The 20,293-nt window shown below is 44.1% G+C and overlaps 1 protein-coding gene and 1 pseudogene across 2 annotated transcripts in view; both read left to right on the top strand.

Moving 5' to 3' along the window:
* CCDC138 (coiled-coil domain containing 138) overlaps positions 1 to 20,293 on the top strand; it is a 238,756-nt gene that overhangs the window by 52,769 nt on the left and 165,694 nt on the right. For both annotated transcript variants that reach the window (XM_070405855.1, XM_070405854.1), the window contains exons 8-10: positions 9,036 to 9,113; positions 9,222 to 9,329; positions 16,186 to 16,350. In XM_070405855.1, coding sequence (XP_070261956.1) covers positions 9,036 to 9,113; positions 9,222 to 9,329; positions 16,186 to 16,350 — 351 coding nt within the window. The remainder of the gene's footprint in view (positions 1 to 9,035; positions 9,114 to 9,221; positions 9,330 to 16,185; positions 16,351 to 20,293) is intronic.
* On the top strand, positions 14,324 to 15,088 carry LOC139004409 (ubiquitin thioesterase OTUB1-like; annotated as a pseudogene).

Raw genomic sequence — 20,293 nt, 5'->3', positions numbered from 1 at the left:
TACGCAGTTTGTTCGCACCGCCAAGCCCCCACCGCCCAGGCCGCACACAGGGCAGTTGGGGGCGTGGTTTAGGTGGCTCTTTGAGCCGCCAAGCCCCCCACCGCCACCACGCCACTCAAGGCCGCACACTGGGGTCCTGGCTGGCGTTGGGGCTTAGGCGCCACGGGGGCGGGATGATAGCTCAAGCTGGCCCAACCTGCCTGCATGCAAATTAGCCGCCATCTTGGCTGACAGTTAATTTGCATATACTCACTGATTAGCCAATGAAAAGGGTAGCGGTTGTACGCCAATTACCATGTTTCTCTTTTATTAGTGTAGATAGAGGCCTGTTGCACAGGTGGGGGCCAGTTGGTTTGCCCTGAAGGGTGTCCTGGACCAGGGTGGGGGTCCCACTGGGGTTCCTGGCCAGCCTGGGTGAGGGGCTGAGGGCCATTTTCAGGCTGGCCACACCCCCTTCAAGGTGGGAGTCCCCACTGGGGTGCCTGGCCAGCCTGGGTGAGGGGCTGAGGGCTGTTTTCAGGCTCATCAAGCCCCCAGCGGGGACCTTCACCCCATGAGGGCGTGGCCAGCCTAGATGAGGGGCTGAGGGCCATTTTCAGGCTGGCCACATACCCTTCAGGGTGGGGGTTCCCACTGGGGTGCCTGGCCAGCCTGGGTGAGGGACTCATGGCTGTTTGCAGGCTGGTCAAGCCCCCCAGTGGGTATCCTCACCCCATGAGGGTTTGGCCAGCCTGGGTGAGGGGCAGAGGGCTGTTTTCAGGGTGGCCAGAGCCCCTTCAGGGTGGGGGTCCCCACTGGGCTGCCTGGCCAGCCTGGGTGAGGGGCTGATGGCCGTTTCTAGGCTGGCCACGACCACGGCAGCTGGAAGCAGGTATCTGGGATTTATTTATCTTCTATAATTGAAATTTGTAGCCTTGAGCAGATCTCAGGGCCAGCAGGGCAGGCCGGAAGTTTGGCTTCCTTCATTGCCGGGGGCAATGCTCCAGCTCCATGGCCACTGCCATCTTAGTTAGGTGAATTTGCATATTTGCTCCTTATTGGCTGGTGGGCGTGGCTTGTGGGTATAGCAGAGGTACGGTCAATTTGCATGTTTTCCTTTTATTAGATTAGACTAGAGGTCTGGTGCACAAAAATTTGTGCACTCGGGGAGGAGAGGGGTTCCCTTAGCCCGGCTTGTGCCCTCTCGCAGTCTGGGACCCCTCGGGAGATAATGACCTGCTGGCTTAGGCCTGCTCCCGGGTGGCAGAGGGCAGGCCCAATCCCTAGGTGCAGCCCCTGGTCGGACTCAGAGCAGGGCCGATTGGGGAGTTGGGGCGCCACCCCCTGTCATGCACAGAGCAGGGCGGATCGGGAGGTTGCGATGCCACCCTCAGTCACGCTCAGGGTAGGGCCGATTGGGTGGTTGGGGCACGGCCCCCTGTCACACTCAAGGCAGGGTCGATAGGGAGGTTGCGGCGCCACCCCCTGTCACGCACAGAGCAGGGCCGATCAGGGGTTTGGAGCGCCGCCCCCTGTCACGCACAGAGCAGGGCCCATCAGGGGGGTTGGGGCTCCGTACCCTGTCACGCACAGAGCAGGGCCGACCAGGGGGTTGAGGAGCTCCCCCCTGTCACGCACAGAGCAGGGCGGATAGGGAGGTTGTGGCCCTGCTCCCTGTCACACACATTGCCTCAGGGCGATCAGGGGGTTTGGTCGCTGCCCCCTGTCACGCTGATCCCGGTGCCGGGAGGCCTTGAGGCTCCACTGATCCCAGTGCTGGGAGGCCTCATTGCTCCGCTGATTCCGGTGCTGGGAGGCATATTACCCTTTTACTATATAGGATAGAGGCCTGGTGCACGGGTGGGGGCTGACTGGTTTGCCCTGAAGGGTGTCCTGGATCAGGGTGGGGGTCCCCACTGGGGTGCCAGGCCAGCCTGGATGAGAGGATGATGGCTGTTTGCAGCTGGTCACACCCCCTTCAGGGTGGGGGTCCCCACTGGGGTGCCTGGCCAGCCTGGATGAGAGGATGATGGCTGTTTGCAGCTGGTCACACTCCCTTCAGGGTGGGGGTCCCCACTGGGGTACCTGGCCAGTCTGTGTGAGGGGCTGAGGGCCGTTTTCAGGTTGGCGGGTGACTGAAGCTCCCAACCTGTCTTTTTTTTCTTTTTTTCTTATTCTGGGCCAGCTTTAGCTCTGAGGCTTGGCTCCAGCTCTGAGGCCTCGGCTGCTGAAAGCAGGTATCTGGTTTGTTTGGGTTCTATAATTGTAACACTGTTGCAGTTCTGCTCACTCCAGCTCTGAGATCCTGGCTGGCTGAAAGCAGGGATCTGCGTTTGTTCTACAATTGAAACAATGTTGTGGTCCTGCTGGCTGAAGCCTGGCTGGCTGAAATCAGGTTTCTGGGATTTTGTTTAGCTTCTATATTTGTAACAATGATGCTTAAACTGCAAGCTCAGAGGCTGGCAAGGCAGGCGGGGAGCCGAAACCGGTTTGGCTCAGTGGATAGAGCATCGGCCTGCGGACTGAAGGGTCCCAGGTTCGATTCCGGTCAAGGGCATGTACCTGGGTTGCGGGCACATCCCCAGTGGGAGATGTGCAGGAGGCAGCTGATCGATGTTTCTCTCTCATCGATGTTTCTAACTCTCTATCTCTCTCCCTTCCTCTCTGTAAAAAAATCAATAAAATATATTAAAAAAAAAACAAAGGCAGGCGGGGAACGTTGGCTCCCTCCGTCACTGAAGCAAGCAAGCCTTCTGTTCGCTTCAAGCTGCCTGGCTGCCGGCCGCCATCTTGGTTGGCAGTTAATTTGCATATTTCCCTGATTAGCCAATGGGAAGGGTAGCGGAGGTATGGCTAATTACCATGTTTCTATATTATTAGATAGGATAAGTGGTATAATTTAAAGTAGTACTTGATTATACTAAAGTTGCATAACAAAAAGTTTTTTGCATTGTATTGGGTTTCTTTTTTTCTTTTTCAACTTCACTTTGCCAATTTTTGACTGAAAATGTGAAAGTGGAGGTATACATTGAAGATGGGCAGGAGAATGTATTTGTGGGAAGGAGAAGTGGATGAGCAGAATGGGGTAAACTCAGTCACTTTAACAATTAAAGCACTGGGCTGGAAAAATTTATGGATTCTAAAATGTAACTAAGCTCAGAGTCTGAGTTAATTTGCCTCCTGGGATTCCTTAGCTGGCTGTGTGTTTTCTGTTTTTATTTATTTATTTTTTAAAATCCTCCCGTGAGGATATGTTTTTATTGATTCAACAGAGAGAGAGAAACATAGATCAGTTGCATCTGTATGCTCCCTGACAGGAAATCAAACCTGTAATCTAGGTATGTGTCCTGACCAGGAATTGAACCCACAACCTTTTGGTGCATGGGATGATAGTCCACCTGGCCAGAGCTCTCTGTTTTTATTCTTGATTTCCCCCAATGACTCTTGAACTGCTTGTTATAACATTTCTCCTTTGCAGTGATAATTAGGTATTCTATTCTTACTTTATCTAGTTCTTTGGCTTCCCTGAGTTCATTTGTGGTCTCCCACAATTGGAATATGACCTTGACTTACTGTTGTCTGGGAGTTTGCTGTTTCCCTAGAGAGATCACTTTTTTCATCATAATCTCAGTCTAGCACTCAAAAAAGATAAGGATTTCTTTTTTTGCTAGCATAGGTACATCATTGCCCATTCCTATCTCTAAGTTTATATTTATAATAGAGGCCTAGTGCATGAAATTCGTGCACGGGAGGGGGGTCCCTTAGCTTGGTCTGCACCCTCTCCAATTCGGGACCCCTTGGGGGATGTCCGACTGCCAGGATCAGACCTAAACTGGCAGTCGGACATCCCTCTAGCAATCCGGGACCGCTGGCTTCTAACCGCTCACCTGCCTGCCTGTTGGTAGCCCCTAACCGCCTCTGCCTGCCAGACTGATCGCCCCCTAACTGCTCCCTCCTGCTGGCCTGATCGCCCCTAACTGCCCTCTGCTGCTGGCCTGACCGCCTCTAACTGCCCTCCCCTGCCAGCCTGGTTGCCCCTAACTGCCTCTGCCTTGGCCCCCGCCACTGTGGCTTTGTCTGTAAGGACGTCCGGAAGATGTCTGGTCTAATTAGCATATTACCCTTTTATTAGTATAGACTTGAGCAGTGGTCGGCAAACTGCGGCTTGTGAACCACATGCGGCTCTTTGGCCCCTTGAGTGTGGCTCTTCCACAAAATACCGACTTCTGTGCATGGGCCACGAAGTTTCAATCGCACTGTACATGTGTGCCCGCATGTGGTATTTTGTGGAAGAGCCACACTCAAGGGGCAAAGAGCCGCATGTGGCTCATGAGCCGCAGTTTGCTGACCACTGTACTAGAGGCCCGATTCATGAAATTCATGTACTGGGAGGAGGGTCCCTCAGCTCAGCCTGCGCCCTCTCGCAGTCCGGGACCCCTTGCTCCTTACTACTCAACTCACTGCTCCTTAGCGCTACCATTGAGGCGGGAGAGACTCCCACCACCGCCGCTGTGCTTGCCAGCTGTGAGCCCAGCTTCTGGCTGAGTAGTGCTCCCCGTATGGGAGCACACTGATCACCAGGGGTCAGCTCCTGCCTTGAGCGTCTGCCCCCTGGTGGTCAGTGCACATCATAGCAAGCGGTTGTTCTGGTCATTCTTCTGTAATGGTCGCTTAGGCTTTTATTATATAGACTAGAGGCCTGGTGCACAAAAATTTGTGCACTCGGGGGGGAGGAGGGGGCCCCTTAGCCCGGCCTGTGCACTCTCGCAGTCTGGGACCCCTCGGGAGATAACGACCTGCTGGCTTAGGCCTGCTCCCGGGTGGCAGAGGGCAGGCCCAATCCCTAGGTGCAGCCCCTGGTTGGGCTCAGAGCAGGGCCGATTGGGGAGTTGGGGCGCCACCTCCTGTCATGCACAGAGCAGGGCGGATTGGGAGGTTGTGATGCCACCCTCAGTCACGCTCAGGGTAGGGCCGATTGGGGGCTGGGGCACCGCCCCCTGTCACACTCAAGGCAAGGTTGATGGGGAGGTTGCGGTGCCACCCCCTGTCACGCACAGAGCAGGGCCGATCAGGGGGTTGGGGAGCTCCCCCCTGTCACGCACAGAGTAGGGCCGATAGGGGAGTTGGGGCACTGCCCTCTGTCACACACAGAGCAGGGCGGATCAGGGGGTTGGGGCGCCGCCCTCTATCACCCACAGAGCAGGGCCAATCAGGGGGTTGGGGTGCCACCACTCTCACACTCAGGGCAGAGCCTATGGGGAGGTTATAGCTCTACCCCGTCACACACAGAGCAGGGCCTGTGCGGGGTGGGGTTTGGGGCGCCGCCCTCTATCACCCACAGAGCAGGGCTGATCAGGGGATTGGGGCGCTGCACCCTGTCACACACAGAGCAGGGCCGATCAGGTGGTTAGGGCGCTGCACCCTGTCACACACAGAGCAGGGCCCGTGGGGGGGGGGCCATTAGGGCACCTTCCCCTGTCACACACAGAGCAGGGCGGATAGGGAGGTTGTAGCCCTGCCCCCTGTCACACACAGAGCCGCAGGGCGATCAGGGGGTTTGGGCGCTGCCCCCTATCATGCTGAGCCCCGTGCCGGGAGGCATATTACCCTTTTACTATATAGAATAGAGGTCTGGTGCATGGGTAGGGGCTGACTGGTTTGCCCTGAAGGGTGTCCTGGATCAGGGTGGGGGTCCCCACTGGGGTGCCTGGCTAGCCTGGATGAGGGGATGATGGCTGTTTGCAGTTGGTCACACACCCTTCAGGGTGGGGGTCCTTACTGGGGTGCCTGGCTAGTCTGGGTGAGGGGCTGAGGGCTGTTTTCAGGCTGGTGGGTGACTGAAGCTCCCAACCGCTTCTTTTTTTCTTTTCTTTTTTCATTCTGGGCCAAGGCCTCTGCTGCTGAAAGCAGGTATCTGGTTTGTTTGGGTTCTATAATCGAAACACTGTATCATCTCCAGCTCTGAGATCTGGGCCGGCTGAAAGCTGGTTTCTGGGGTTTTGTTTAGCTTCTATATTTGTTACAATGTTTCAAACTGCCAGCTCAGAGGCCGGCAAGGCAGGCGGGGAACGTTGGAGTCCTCCTTCACTGAAGTAATCAAGCCTCATGTTCGCTTCCAGCTGCCTGGCTGCCGGCCGCCATCTTGACTGGCAGTTAATTTGCATATCGCCCTGATTAGCCAATGGGAAGGGTAGCGGCTGTACGGCTAATTACCATGTTTCTCTTTTATTAGATAGGAAGATAATCCTTAATAATTTTACATGTGCTTTCATGAGTGTGTGGTGATTGGAGTGGCTATGTGTATTAGTAAGTGATTGAACCTATTGGTAATTGGATTTATGGCAATGTGTCAAAACTGACACTTTGAAGTTGGGAAGTTGGGAGAAACATTTTGTATGAAGTGGCAGAATGCTTTTTTTTCTCAATGTTTTTATTGATTTTAGAGAGAGAAAAGAAGGGAGAGGGAGAGAGAGATACCAACATCTATGAGAAAGAAACATCAACATTGATTGGCTGCCTCTTGCACGCCCCATGCTGGGCTTTGAGCCTGTAACTCGGGCATGTGTCCTGACTGGGAATTGAACTGGTGACCTCTTGGTGCATGGGTTGATGCTCAACCACTGACCCACACTTTCCTGGCCAGAATGCTTTTTTATGGTTGCTTTGTTTAGCATATAACAAGAGTCAGCAAATATTTTCTGTTAAAAGACCACATAGTAAATATTTTGTATTTTGTGGGCCATATGGTCTCTATCATAATGACTCAACTCTGCAAAAGTAGTTATAGGCAGTAAGCAAGTGAATGAGCGTGGATGTGTCCTAATAAAAACAAGCAGTGGTCAGATTCGGTCCACGTGCCATGGTTTGCCAGCTTCTGGCATGATGGGTGATACCTGCTTTGAAAAATTGCTAATATAAAAGTCAGTTGTTTCTGTGACTAGCTTACATAGCACTTTATGATAGCATTGGGTATAAATAAATTTGCTTTAGTAGTAGTAGTAATAATAATGATGATAATAATAATAATAAAAAAATTTCCCATTAAGTCTTACCAGGCTGAGGAGACAAGGATTAATGTTTAGGACTCATTGGGGGAGAGAATCCCAGTGAACATCCCAGGCTCCTGTTGAAAGCAGCAGGGTTGTACTCGAGGAGGAGGTGAATTAGAGGTAGATAGAACCCTCTTCAGACTGAAACCTCTCCTTGACTCATCTCAGTTCCTGATCAGATTAAGGTGATCAGTCCCCATTTTAAGGACCTAGCAGAGAAAAGGATCCGCTCTTATTGAAGAAGATATATGTATAAAAATTGTAATTTTCTGTCATTCTATACAGAATTCATAAGCACATTACCAGACAGAATCATAGCTCTTGGTTGGGTAGAGTGTTGTCCTGATACACTATGGTTGTGGGTTTTATTTCCCATCAGAACACATACAAGAATCAACCAATAAATAAGTGGAAAAACAAATCAATGTTTCTCTCTTTTTTTCTCTCCCTCCCTTCTCTTTCTAAAATCAATAAAAATAAAAAAGACAGAATCATATGACTAAATATGAAGAGAAAAAAACTCCAAACAATGTGAACATACCTACAGGTGATCCAGTTATTAGAGTTAATAGGCAAAGACTTTAAAATAATGATTAATATGGTCAGTAAAGTAGAAAAAATTGAGAACTTCATTAGAGAATTAGAATCTATAAAAGGGAATTAAATTGAAATTCTAAAACTGAAAAATGCGTTAATTGAATTTTAAATCTCCAGTAAATGGGTTTAACAGCAGATGAGAAACAGCAGAAGGCAGGTTAGTGAACTAGAAGATAGTTTTATGAAAAGTCTTGAAATGAAAACATTGAGTGGAGGAAGAATAGAAAATTCATAAAATAGACATGAATCTAGTTTAAAAGTTCAACATGGGATTCCAAAAAGAGATAACGGGGAAAAGCAAAATGTGTGAAGGGGTAATGGTCACAAATTTCCAAAACTGCTGAAAGTTGCCAATCCACAGACTTAAGAAATTATGTTAACCCTAAGCAGAATAAATTTTAAGGAAAACCATACATACATAGACACATTTTTAAAAAATATATATTTTATTGATTTTTTACAGAGAGAAAGTGAGAGAGATAGAGAGTTAGAAACATCGATGAGAGAGAAACATTGATCAGCTGCTTCCTGCACACCCCCTACTGGGTATGTGCCCACAACCAAGGTACATGCCCTTGACTGGAATTGAACCTGCGACCCTTGAGTCTGAAGACCGACGCTCTATCCACTGAGCCAAACCGGTTAGGGCTATTACTCTTTCTATTGAGCATTATACTGAAAGCCCTAGTCAGTGAAAATAAGGAAAAAATGGAAAAAATAAAGATTGGAAAGGAAGAAATCAGAATTATGCACAGATGACATTATTTACCTATGTACCTAGGTATCCAAATAAATGTACAGATGAGTTATTAGAATTAAGCAAATTTAGAAGAACCTTTGGATATAACTATGTTCAATATACAAAACTAAGTGTATTTCTATATACTAACAATCAAATAGGTAATAGCATAGAAAAACATTAGCTATCCAGAAATAAATCTAAAGAAAGATGTGTAAAATGTATATACTGAAAAGTACAAAACATTATTAAAATACAGAAGACCTAAATAAATTGAAGGCTGTGTTATGTCTGTAAATGGAAATATTCAATATTATATAGTTACCAGTTTTCCCCAAATTAATATATTTAATACAATCCCAATAATTCACCACACTGCATACTTAATGATTTGCACACTGTTCTGTACATATAGTTCCATAAAAAGTTCAATTAAAAGGCATTGTAACATGTTGGGAGACTTGCAAATTTTTCATAGAATGATGTAGACTTAGATTATTATTAATATTTTGGGGACAAATGGTGATATTAGCTGTGATCTTTAATTATGATGCTTCCTTTGTTTTGTTCCATTGCTTGGTTATGCAAACGAGATAATATAGATTATTTAGGAAATCTTTAGTATGAAGATTTTGGGTTATATTGAAATATCTAACATTTTTATATTTTAGTTAAATGAAGTGAGTGAAGAAAACAAGAAGATGGAGATTCAGGCTAAAAGAGTTCAAGCTCGTTTAGATAATTTACAGGTAAGTTGCTTGTTCTTTTTGGCATAAGTGAATTTTATAATGATTGCCTTTGGATTTTCTCACTTTTAACATAATTGTTCTTTAATTCATGGATATGTGCTGTTGCAGAGGAAGTATGAATTTATGACAATACAGAGATTGAAAGGAAATTCCCATGCTGTTCATGAAATGAAAAGTTTAAGACAAGAAAAAGTACCAGTTTCAAAAACATATAAGGTATGATATTATTGAAATTTTCTTCAGTGGAAAGCTGGGGAATTTTCTCTTTGTTCTTTAACCTTTTTATTTCATTTAGCAAATACTGTTTTTGGTATGAAAGGAATATCTTTATAATATTTCAAGTATGCCTTTTAAAAAGAATATATATTTATTGATTTCAAAGGGGAAGGAACAGGGAGAGAGAGATAGAAACACCGATGATACGAGAGAATCATTGGCCCTGACTGGTTTGGCTCAGTGGATAAGAGTGTCAGCCTTCGGACTGAAGGGTTCCATGTTCGATTCCAGTCAAGGGCATGTGTCTTGGTTGCGGGCATATACCCAGTAGGGAGTGTGCAGGAGGCAGCTGATCGATGTTTCTCTCTCACCGATGTTTCTAACTCTCTATCCCTCTCCCTTCCTCTCTGTAAAAAATCAATAAAACATATTAAAAAAAAAAGAGAGAGAGTCATTGATTGGCTGCCTCTTGCTTGCTCCACACTGAGGATCTAGCTCACAACCCAGGCTTGTGCCCTGACCGATAATCAAACCATGACCTCCTGGTTCATATGTTGACACTCAACCACTAAACCACGCCGGCTAGGCTCAAATATGCTTTTATTTGCAAAAGGAAAACAATGTTTCAGCAGTGTTTATGGCACAGTAACACTGATAGACCACAGGAATTTAAGCTTAGTAACAGCTTTATTATTCATTGTGTTTTGAGATTCCATAAGCCTTCATTGTTACTTTTCTATCAAAACTGCAATCCATCCCTTTGTTGGGTTCCATTTATTATTTTTTTCCTAAGAATTTTATTTATTTATTTTGGGGTATAAATTACATGTACCAGTAGTAACATAATACACAGATTCTTAAGTGTACAGCTTGACAGTTTTGACAAGTGCCTACACTCATGTAACCTACAACTAGATATAGAACATTTCCATCACTCTAGAAAGTTCTCTCATGTCCCTTCAGTTATTCCTTGCAAGAAATAGTTGTTGATCTGATTTCTATTATCATAAATTAATTTTTCCTATTTTAGAACTTCAGTCAATGGAATTAGGTAGTATTTACTCATTTGTGTAAGGCTTATTATGTTCATCATAGTTGAGTGTATCAGTAGTTCCTCTGTATTGTTCAGTAATTTTCTATTGTATGCATATATCAGTTTGTTTATCCATTTTTTTAAAATAAATCTTTATTGCTCAGATGTTCCTCTTTTTCTCCCCCATAGCTCCCCTCCACCTGGTTCCCACCCCACCCCATGCCCTTACCCCCTGCCACTGTCCTCATCCTTAGGTGTAAGATTTTTGACCAGTCTCTTCCCGCACCCTTCACACCCCCATACCCCTGGGAATTGTCAGTCCACTCCCTTTCTATGCCCCTGCTTCTGTTATATTCACCAGTTTATTCTGTTCATCAGATTTTTTTATTGACTTAATTTTTAGATTCACTTGTTGATAGATATGTATTTGTAGTCCCTTTGTTGTTCATACTTTTTATCTTTACCTTTTTCTTCTTCCTCTTCTTAAAGAATACTCTTCAGCATTTCATATAATCCTGGTTTGGAGGTGATGAACTCTAGCTTTTTCTTGTCTGTGAAGCTCTTTATCTGACCTTCAATTCTGAATGATAGCTCTGCTGGGTAAAGTAATCTTGGTTGTAGGTTCTTGTTATTCATCACTTTGAATATTTCTTGCCACTCTCTTCTGGCCTGCATGGTTTTTGTTGAGACATCAGCTGACAGTCGTATGGGTACTCCCTTGTAGGTAACTAACTGTTTTTCTCTTGCTGCTTTTAAGATTCTCTTATTGTCTTTTGCCCTTGGCATTTTAATTATGATGTGTCTTGGTGTGGTCCTCTTTGGATTCCTCTTATTTGGGCTTCTCTTTGCTTCCTGGACTTGTAAGTCTATTTCTTTCATCAGGTAAGGGAAGTTTTCTGTCATTATTTCTTCTAATAGGCTTTCAATATCTTGCTCTGTCTCTTCTTCTGGAACCCCCATAATTCGGATGTTGGTACGTTTGAAGTTGTCCCAGAGGCTCCTTACACTCTCTTCATATTTTTGGGTTCTTTTTTCGTTTTGCTTTTCCAGATGGGTGATTTTTGCTTCTTCGTATTTCAAATCTTTGACTTGATTCTTGCGATCCTCTAGTCTGCTGTTGGATCTCTATATATTATTCTTTATTTCAGTCGGTGTATGCTTAATTTCTGCCTGGTCCTTTTCCATTTTTTTGGTATTCTCATTAAGATCCTTGAAGGTCTCACTACGTTCCTTGGAGGTTTGTAGAAGATTCTTGAGTGACCTTATAACTGTGGTTTTTGAACTCTAAATCCAGTAATTTGCTTTCCTCCATTTCTCTTATTTGTGACCTGTTTCTTTGTCTCTGCATTTGTTTATGCTTCCCTGTGTTGATAGAGTGGCTTTGTGTGGTAGGTGTCCAATTGGGCACAGTGGCTCAGCCTCCCCAATCACCTGAGGTGGACACTCTTTTTTTTTTTTTTTCTTTGCCTTAATCTTTTATTTTATTTTATTTTATTTTATTTCTTAAAGTATTACAAAGAGTATTATACATGTCTCCTTTTTTCCCCCCTTAACATTCCCCCGGCCTCCCCACCCCCCAGTGTCTTGTGTCCATTGGTTATTCTTATATGCATGCATACAAGTCCTTTGGTTGATCTCCTATCCCCCCCAACCCTCCCTAGGCTTCCCACTGTAGTTTGACAGTCTGCTCAATGCTGCTCTGCCTCTGTAGCAATTTTTGTTCATCAGTCTATAATGGTCCTTATTGTCCATAAATAAGTGAGATCATGTGGTATTTTTCTCGGCTTCCCAGGGGCCGTCCCAGCCTCACAGGGGCCATCTCAGCCTCACTGGGGCCGATTAAACCTCACCAGGGCCATTTCAACCTCACTGGGGCCGATTAAACCTCACCGGGGCTGTTGCAACCTCACCGGGGCTGTTGCAACCTCACCGGGGCCGTTGCAACCTCACTGTGGTTGATTCAACCTCATCGGGGCCGATTCAACCTCACCGGGGCCTGAGGTGGACACTCTTGGTGCACCCCTTTGTGGGCTGGGTGCACAGTCTTGTTGTAGTTAAGCCTTGATTGCTGTTGGTATCCCTGGGAGGAAATGATCTCCAGGCCTATTGACTGCAAGGATCCGCTGTGTCTATGGTGGAAATACTGCTGCGCTGGAGACACCCTTATGGGGCAGGACTTGCTTCAGTGGAGCTTTGGTGCTCACTGAGTCTGCCTCTTGAGTGTGTCACTTATGGATGTGAGGAGTTCAAATCTGGTATCTGACCACTGGGTACACTGGCTCCTGGATCTCCAAGGAGGTGCAAATTCAACCACTGTGTGAGTCCACCCAGCAGGAGCTACCGTGAGATCTGCAGTTTTCTCCTCTTTGTTTGGGGTTTGGAAATTTTGGAGCTCTCTGACCCAGCTGCAGTTTGTTAGGTTAGGCTGCAAAAGGACAGGCGATTCATTTGCACCGCTGCGCACAGCTTGGGTGGGGTTGTAAATTGGGTGGGGTGGGCTCTCAGAGACTCACCAGGGCGGAGCAAACAGTGATGGCTGTCCGTCAGCCGTTTCCAGGTCTCCAGGTCTCCATGTCCCTGCGTCCCTGAGTCCTGCGCCCTCACAGTAACAATGATCCCTGCGAGCAGTTCTTCAAGAAAGCCACCCTTGCTTTCCGACCCGATGCCAAACAGTCCAGTTTCTCCCCGTAGGAGTCTGGGACCCTAGAGTCTTGCCGGAAATGAGTTCAGTGCAATCAGGAGCTTGTATCTCCCAACTGATAAAAACCGCGCACCCAGGTGCAGCCCAGTTCTCGTGCCTCTGTACCTCTGCTCTTGGCTCCACTGCACCTCCTACCCAGCCTCAATGTGCTTTTTTCTTTCCTTCTAGTTGTAGAACTTCCACTCATCCAGCTTTCCCATGGTTCTGGATGATAGCCATTTTGTGTTTTAGTTGTAGTTTTAATGTGGTTGTGGCGGGTGGCAAGTACAGGTATATACCTTATGCCACCATCTTGGTTGTCTATCCCTTTTGTTGATAGACACTTGAGCTGTTTCTAGTTTTTGTTTATTATAAACTAGAGGCCTGGTGCATGAGATTCGGCCATGCACTGGTAGGATCCCTAGCGGCTGGTGGCGGCTGGGCAGGTATTCCCTCCCTTCCCCTGGCCGGCCATGCCCTCTGGTCAAACTCCCGGATGAACTCCTGGTCGAGGGGACAATTTGCATACTACACTTTTATTATACAGGACTAGAGGCCCGATGCATGAAATTTGTACAAGGGGCTCGGCCCTCACAGCCCCGTCTGCTTCGGCCCTTGTAGCCCTGGCATCGTCCAGAAGGTTGTCTAGATCAGCCGTGGGCAAACTACGGCCCGCGGGCCGGATCCGGCCTGTTTGAAATGAATAAAACTAAAAAAAAGACCGTACCCTTTTATGTAATGATGTTTACTTTGAATTTATATTAGTTCACACAAACACTCCATCCATGCTTTTGTTCCGGCCCTCCGGTCCAGTTTAAGAACCCATTGTGGCCCTCGAGTCAAAAAGTTTGCCCACCCCTGGTCTAGACGGTCTGCTGTTTGGTCTAATTAGCATATTAGCTCTTTATTATATAGGATAAATATGCTAGCAATATTTGTGTGCAAGGCTCTTTGTAGACATGTGTTTTAATTCCTCTTGAAAATGTTACCAAGACTGGAATTTCTGGGACATAAAGCAGATGTATATTTAATTTTAATGAAACTGTCGAACAGTTTTTCACAGTGGTTGTATCATTTTGTTCTTCTGCTAGCTAAATGATTGTTCTGGTTGCTCCACAACCTTGTCAACATTTGGTATTTTAAATCTTTTTCATTTTGACCTTTCCAGTAGGTAGGTAGTGATATCTCATTGTGGGCTTTTATAATTTTGATGAATTCCCTAGTTCTTTTCCTGAAGTAAATTGGGAGTTTAATAATGGTGGCAAAAAAAAAAAAAAAAAAATGGTGGCAGAGGTACCTCAGCAAGGGAAGCAGGACTACTGTTGGGCTAAAGGTGTTAATTGGCCTGTGATGAAGCCATTATGGCTCCACAGAACAAAATTCAGTGAAAGATTGCTGTGTAGAGCTCTGTGGTCTCAGAGCTGATGGAGCTTTCAGTCCTGCAACAAGGAGTTTGTGGAAAATGACACCAGTCAACAGAAGATCAAAGACCTCCATACAAAGTATGTGGTTCATAGGTCGACACTCAACCGCTGCAAGACTAGGCCTGATTGGAACTGCTCCTATTGAGCTTTTGGACTTTTCCACTTGTAGGTGCAAAGAATTACCGTGGTTTAAGGCTGTGTCTGTGAAGAGCAAAGAGGACCTGGTGTCCCAGGCCTTCATGAGTTCACAGTTGAGGATTTCCACAACACTTTCATAAACTTGGTCGAGCAGGTTGAGTAGCAGATTTCAGTAGTCCACCTGTTGGCCTCCTTTAATGATCAGAGAACCTTGAACTACCTTGTGGTCTACCTGCGACCGCTCACCTCAGGCTACTTACATTGTGAGAGCAGTTCGTTAAGCACTTCATCAGGGGGTGGGCAGTCTGTCAAGGAGTTCTGTCTTCAGTAAGTGGAGGCCATATACAAATGGAGTAACCATAGCCATATCATCATGTTGACCCATGCCCTCAGGGACCCAGTGAGGGTGGGAACACATATCAGTACATATTTCCTGAGTGCTCCAAGTCCAAGGTCTGCCTATTCTATTGACTGGAGCCTGTGATGTGCTATGCACATAGTGTTGGCCCCATTTGGCAGCCACTGCTCTGGTGGCCCTCCCCTTTGCCAGGCACCAGATACGTACAAAGGTTTTTTTGTAGTTCTACATGATCCTATTTCATGATTCCCATGCCCCTCCCCCCTTTTCCTGGCATTCAACTTTCCATGTATGCTGGCAATGGAACACATTTTCAATTTAAAGAAGAATTGGAAAAAGTGGAGATTTCATATCAGGTACTCAAGATGATTGAAATTTTCATCTAAAGATTTTATTTGAAGAAAATTGAGAAGGTTAAAAGTTTTTTTATACAGAATAATGTAGCTTTTTGTTTTCAATCATCTGATTCACTTTTTATGAATTGCTATCTGCTTAATGTTACCTTTATATTAATTTTAAAATTTAATTTGCTTTTATATTTCTCTTTTTGGATTTTTAAAAACCTAAATGAAGTATAGCATAGTTTCCTGCTTTAAGTAGATGTGTGATAAATATTGAATTAAATTGACTAAAAATAATTTTAATACTAAAATTAGCCCAATTGAATTTATAAATTTTTTTGTGACGTTTTGTTTTTATTTTTTTCTTCTATTTTGGTAGACTCTCAGAGAATAGGATTTCCAAGAAAAAAAATTCTTATTGTGTTTATAAAATACTATAATATAAACATGAAACGTTTTGGAGAGGAAGAAAAGATACATTTTCATGGTAGAAATTATTTAGCTTTTGAAACCTTTTGTTTGTTAAAGTCTTTTAGTTATGGTAGTTCATACTTTCGAGTTAAGACCAATTTTACTTTTCTGTGTTATCAATCTTGGGTAAAGAATTTTTATGAAACTTCTCTGTTTTGGTAATAAGCTGTAGTACTTTCAGTTTCCTTATTATGATGAGTTCTCCTCTTTCCTCAGCCAGCATATAGTATATTTCTAATATTAATTGGAGATATTTGATTTGGAACTTTTTTCATTCTGAGCTTTTTGAATACATATTTTAGTGAATGATTTAGGTAAATTATTCTATAATCACTTAACGAAATTTAAAGCTTGCCTTTGAAGTTTTATGAAGTTGTGGACTGAAATTTTGATTAAATTTTTTACATACAGGTACCACTTAATGCACAAGTTTATGAACTTTTAACTGTCTTCATGGATTGGATTTCGGATTATCACCTTAGCAAATTGAAAAGTGAAGAATCTGGGATGGATGGTGAAAAGCTGCTATTTAAATTTGCTTCTCAGAGAAATGATATTCAGGAGAAGTGTATAAAGGTTTGTTTTTTTATTTTGAAATATATGACTCTAAAAAGATTCATTTCATACTTAATTATAATTAATTCATATTTATATATTTTTTAACATGATAGGAATTTAAAAAAAATAGAGACCAGAAATTAAAAACCTACCTTCAAAATGAAAAAATAATTGTGTATTAGAGTTAGGCAAATGATCAGTGATGTGAACAGTTTGTGATACATACCATTTTAGGATTCATTCCCACTTTTATTTTGCCTTTTGTTATAAAGGGATGAAAGGTCTATTTTCAGGGGTCTTCTCACCAGTAAAGAGAGATGACTGTTTTGTTAAATTATAGACATTAATTTGGATATTGGTACTCATGATTTCTAGTTGGTATAAATGGTCATTAGGGATTGACAGTTATATTCCACAAGAAATACATTAAGATTTGAAGCATTTACATCTAAAGTTATTTGGTTTAACATTTTCAGAAAAAATTCCATGATTATCATATACAAGCCAGGGTTTCATATTGGGAAATTACTTTTAGTTTTCATCCTTGTATAAAAAGTTTCTTCTAAATTCCTTTTATATTAGACCAGTGGTTCTCAACCTTCCTAATGCCGCAACCCTTTAATACAGTTCCTCATGTTGTGGCGACCCCTAATTTCATTGTTACAAATTGAACATAATTAAAGCATAGTGATTAATCACAAAAACAATATGTAATTATATGTGTGTTTTCCGTTGGTCTTAGGCGACCCCTGTGAAAAGGTCGTTTGTCCCCCAAAGGGGTCGCGACTTACAGGTTGAGAACCGCTGTATTAGACCGAATAATGACCCCTAAGATCAGCGGTTCTCAACCTGTGGGTCGAGACCCCTTTGGGGGTCGAATGACCTTTTCACAGGGGTCGCCTAAGACCATCGGAAAACACACATATAATTACATATTATTTTTGTGATTAATCACTATGCTTTAATTATGTTCAATTTGTAACAATGAAAATACATCCTGTATATCAGATATTTACATTACGATTCATAACAGTAGCAAAATTACAGTTATGAAGTAGCAACAAAAATAATTTTATGGTTGGGGGTCACCACAACATGAGGAACTGTATTAAAGGGTGCAGCATTAGGAAGATTGAGAACCACTGCCTAAGATGTTCATATCTCCTATTTTTATTTTTATTTTATTGGGGTGGCATTGGTCAACATGGACATATAGATTTCATGTGTTTGTTTTTATGTTATAAGATTTGTATATTGCACCGTGCCCCCACCACTCAAAGTCAAATCTTCTCCTGTCACCTTATATTAGGACCCTCTTTTCCCCCCACCCCTTCCCTCTGGCAACCACCACAGTGCTGTTTGTGTTCACGAGTTTTAGTTTTATATTCCACATATGAGTGAAATCATATTTCTTTACTTCCTTTTTGCAGTTGATTTCTAATTTCAAGGCATTATTGTTGGAGAATATGCTTAGTATAATTTCAGTCTTCTTGAATTTGTTGATGCTAGTTTTGTGACCCAACATATGGTCTGTCCTTGACAATGTTCCATGTGCACTGGAGAAGAAGTATAATCTGAGGTTGTGGGATGAAAGGTTCTGTAAATGTCAGTTATGTCCATTGGTCTAGTGCTTCATTTAAGGCCAATATTCCTTTATTGATTTTCTCTTTGGTTGATCTGTCTAGAGCTGTCAATGGAGTATTAAGGTCCCCAACTATGATTGTGTTTTGATCTTTTTCTCCCTTTAGTGCTGTAATTGTTTTATATACAGTGGGGCCTTGACTTACGAGTGTCCCGACTAACGAGATACAAGCCATCTCTCTTGGCCGATTTTTTGCTTTGAGTTGCAAGCTAAAATTCGGGTTACGAGCCAACTTCAGATACCCCACCACTAGTTGGCGCAGCGAACGTCACAGTGAACGCCACAACATCAGCCCAGCATCACGTGTCTCACTCGTTCACTTTAAGCGGTTAGCTCTTAGTTGAAGCATCAGTGTTGTGCTCGCATTTGTGCTTGCAGTTATTTTGCAAAACTTCGTTTAACGGATTAATGACATTTCAATTCATTGTAATGGTGAAAATTGATTTGACATACGAGTAATTTGAGTTACGAGCTCCGTCACGGAAGGAATTAAACTCGTAAGTCAAGGCCCCACTGTATTTCGGTAGTCTTTGGTTGGGTGGATATATATTAAGAAATGTTATGTTTTCTTAATATAATGTCCCCTTTATCATTATAAAGTGTCATCTTTATCTCTTGTTACCTTGAAATCTACTTTCAAGTATGGCGACACCAGCTTTTCTGTGGATGTTATTTGCATGGAGAATCATTTCCTACCCTTTTACTTTGAATCTACCTTTGCCTTTGCAGTTTAGATATGTCTCTTGTACGCAGCATCTTTGAGCTTTGTTTTTGATCCACTGTGTTACTCTGTGCCTATTTACTAGTGAGTTCAGACCACACTTACATTTAGGGTAATTACTTGAAGTATGAGGATTTCCTATTGCTATTTTATCTTTTATTCCCGCTCTGGTAGCTCTGTACCTCCATTGATTCTTTTTCTTTGTGTTTCTGTCTGTTGTTTTTGTTTGGTGGTATTCCATACTTTCCTCTACTTCCTCTTTTTTTAAGCTATGTATCCCAGTTTGGGGATTTTTGTGTGTGGTTACCAGTAGGTTTATAAAAAATAAGCTTACATACTAGTATATACCATAGTTTTTGTTCTTTTTAGTGCATCTGATCTTCATCCTCCTTTGTCAGTTCAGAACTTTCCCCCTCCCCTTTTAAGTTTTTGTTGTCACAAATTATCCGTGTTTATGTTGTAAGTTTTTTGTGATCTTACTCATAGTGTTGTGACCTTATGTCCCAAAATATCACTCTGCTCTTGGCTGGACAGAGATCCTTGTATGGAGACCAATGGGGTCAGCTGGGAACCTGGAGTTTTTATTAATCTGGTGCTCAGAATATTGGGTCAGATGGTCCCTCCTCCAATCCAGCTACTAAGGGCTCCTTGAGACTCTTCAGACCCATAAGCTTGGCCTCTGCCTTTGTATCCTCTGAGAAGCTCAAAATGCAAGGTGTGGCATGCAGGGCTCCTGAAGGTGAGCCAGGCTGTATCACCTGCCCTGGTGCTAGTAGGCACCACTAGCTCATCTCAGGGAAAATGGCCATTTTGGTTTGGATGCGTATGAATGACCAAATGCTGGACTCCTGGCTATTGCTTTTCTGTGTCTCTCTGCCTTGTTTCCTATACCAGCCTCTCTTCAGGCACTTCAAGTCCACGGCTCCCTCCCTGCACCAAAGCCTCCAATGAGTACTTGGGTGAGTAGTTGCAAATGAAAACTGTGCTCTGGGTTTAGAGAAGAAAACAAACAAAACAAAACCCCAAAACCCCACAAAACCGTGGCTTTCTCTCCCACTGGTTCTGGTCTGCCAGCTCCAGACTCCACCACAGCCAGCAGCCCTGCCACCTTTCGCAGCTGGCTGAATGTTACGTGTACGGCAGGTCTCGCCTCTGGTGCTCTGGACTTTTATCTTCTGAGGGAACAGACCCTCCCGAAGCCCAGTGCTCCCTCCTCTCTTGGCCTGCCAGCCTACTGCCTCTGGGAGCTGGATCCGCTCTTCTCATGACCTCACCTTTTCTACCAGTCTCCAGGTGTTTTCTGTCCTTCCTTGAAATGTCACTTTCTCAGCTGGACCTCAGTTGGTAATTCTAGGTGAATGTTCTCCAATTTAGTTCTGGGACGAGGTACAAGGCAGGTCTGCCTATTCAACTGCCATTTATTTCTCATCCTCATATAATTCTAATATTGCTTTTTCTGATGGAGTCACATAGTTCTCTAGAGGTCTTTCATTTTTCTTTAAGCTCAGATATCTCTTATTCCCTCTGTCATTTCTAGATTCCTATCTTTGATATCACTGATCCTTCCTCCGTCTTGTTTTCTATGTTCGGTAGTTCAT

This window comes from Myotis yumanensis, unplaced genomic scaffold (assembly GCF_028538775.1).
Source record: "Myotis yumanensis isolate MYYU_CA2020_CCGP unplaced genomic scaffold, mMyoYum1.0.hap1 SCAF_2, whole genome shotgun sequence".
In the NCBI taxonomy this organism is placed as follows: Eukaryota; Metazoa; Chordata; class Mammalia; order Chiroptera; family Vespertilionidae; genus Myotis; species Myotis yumanensis.
Note: the sequence above shows the minus strand (reverse complement) of the source record. Positions and strands in the feature narration are given on the sequence as shown.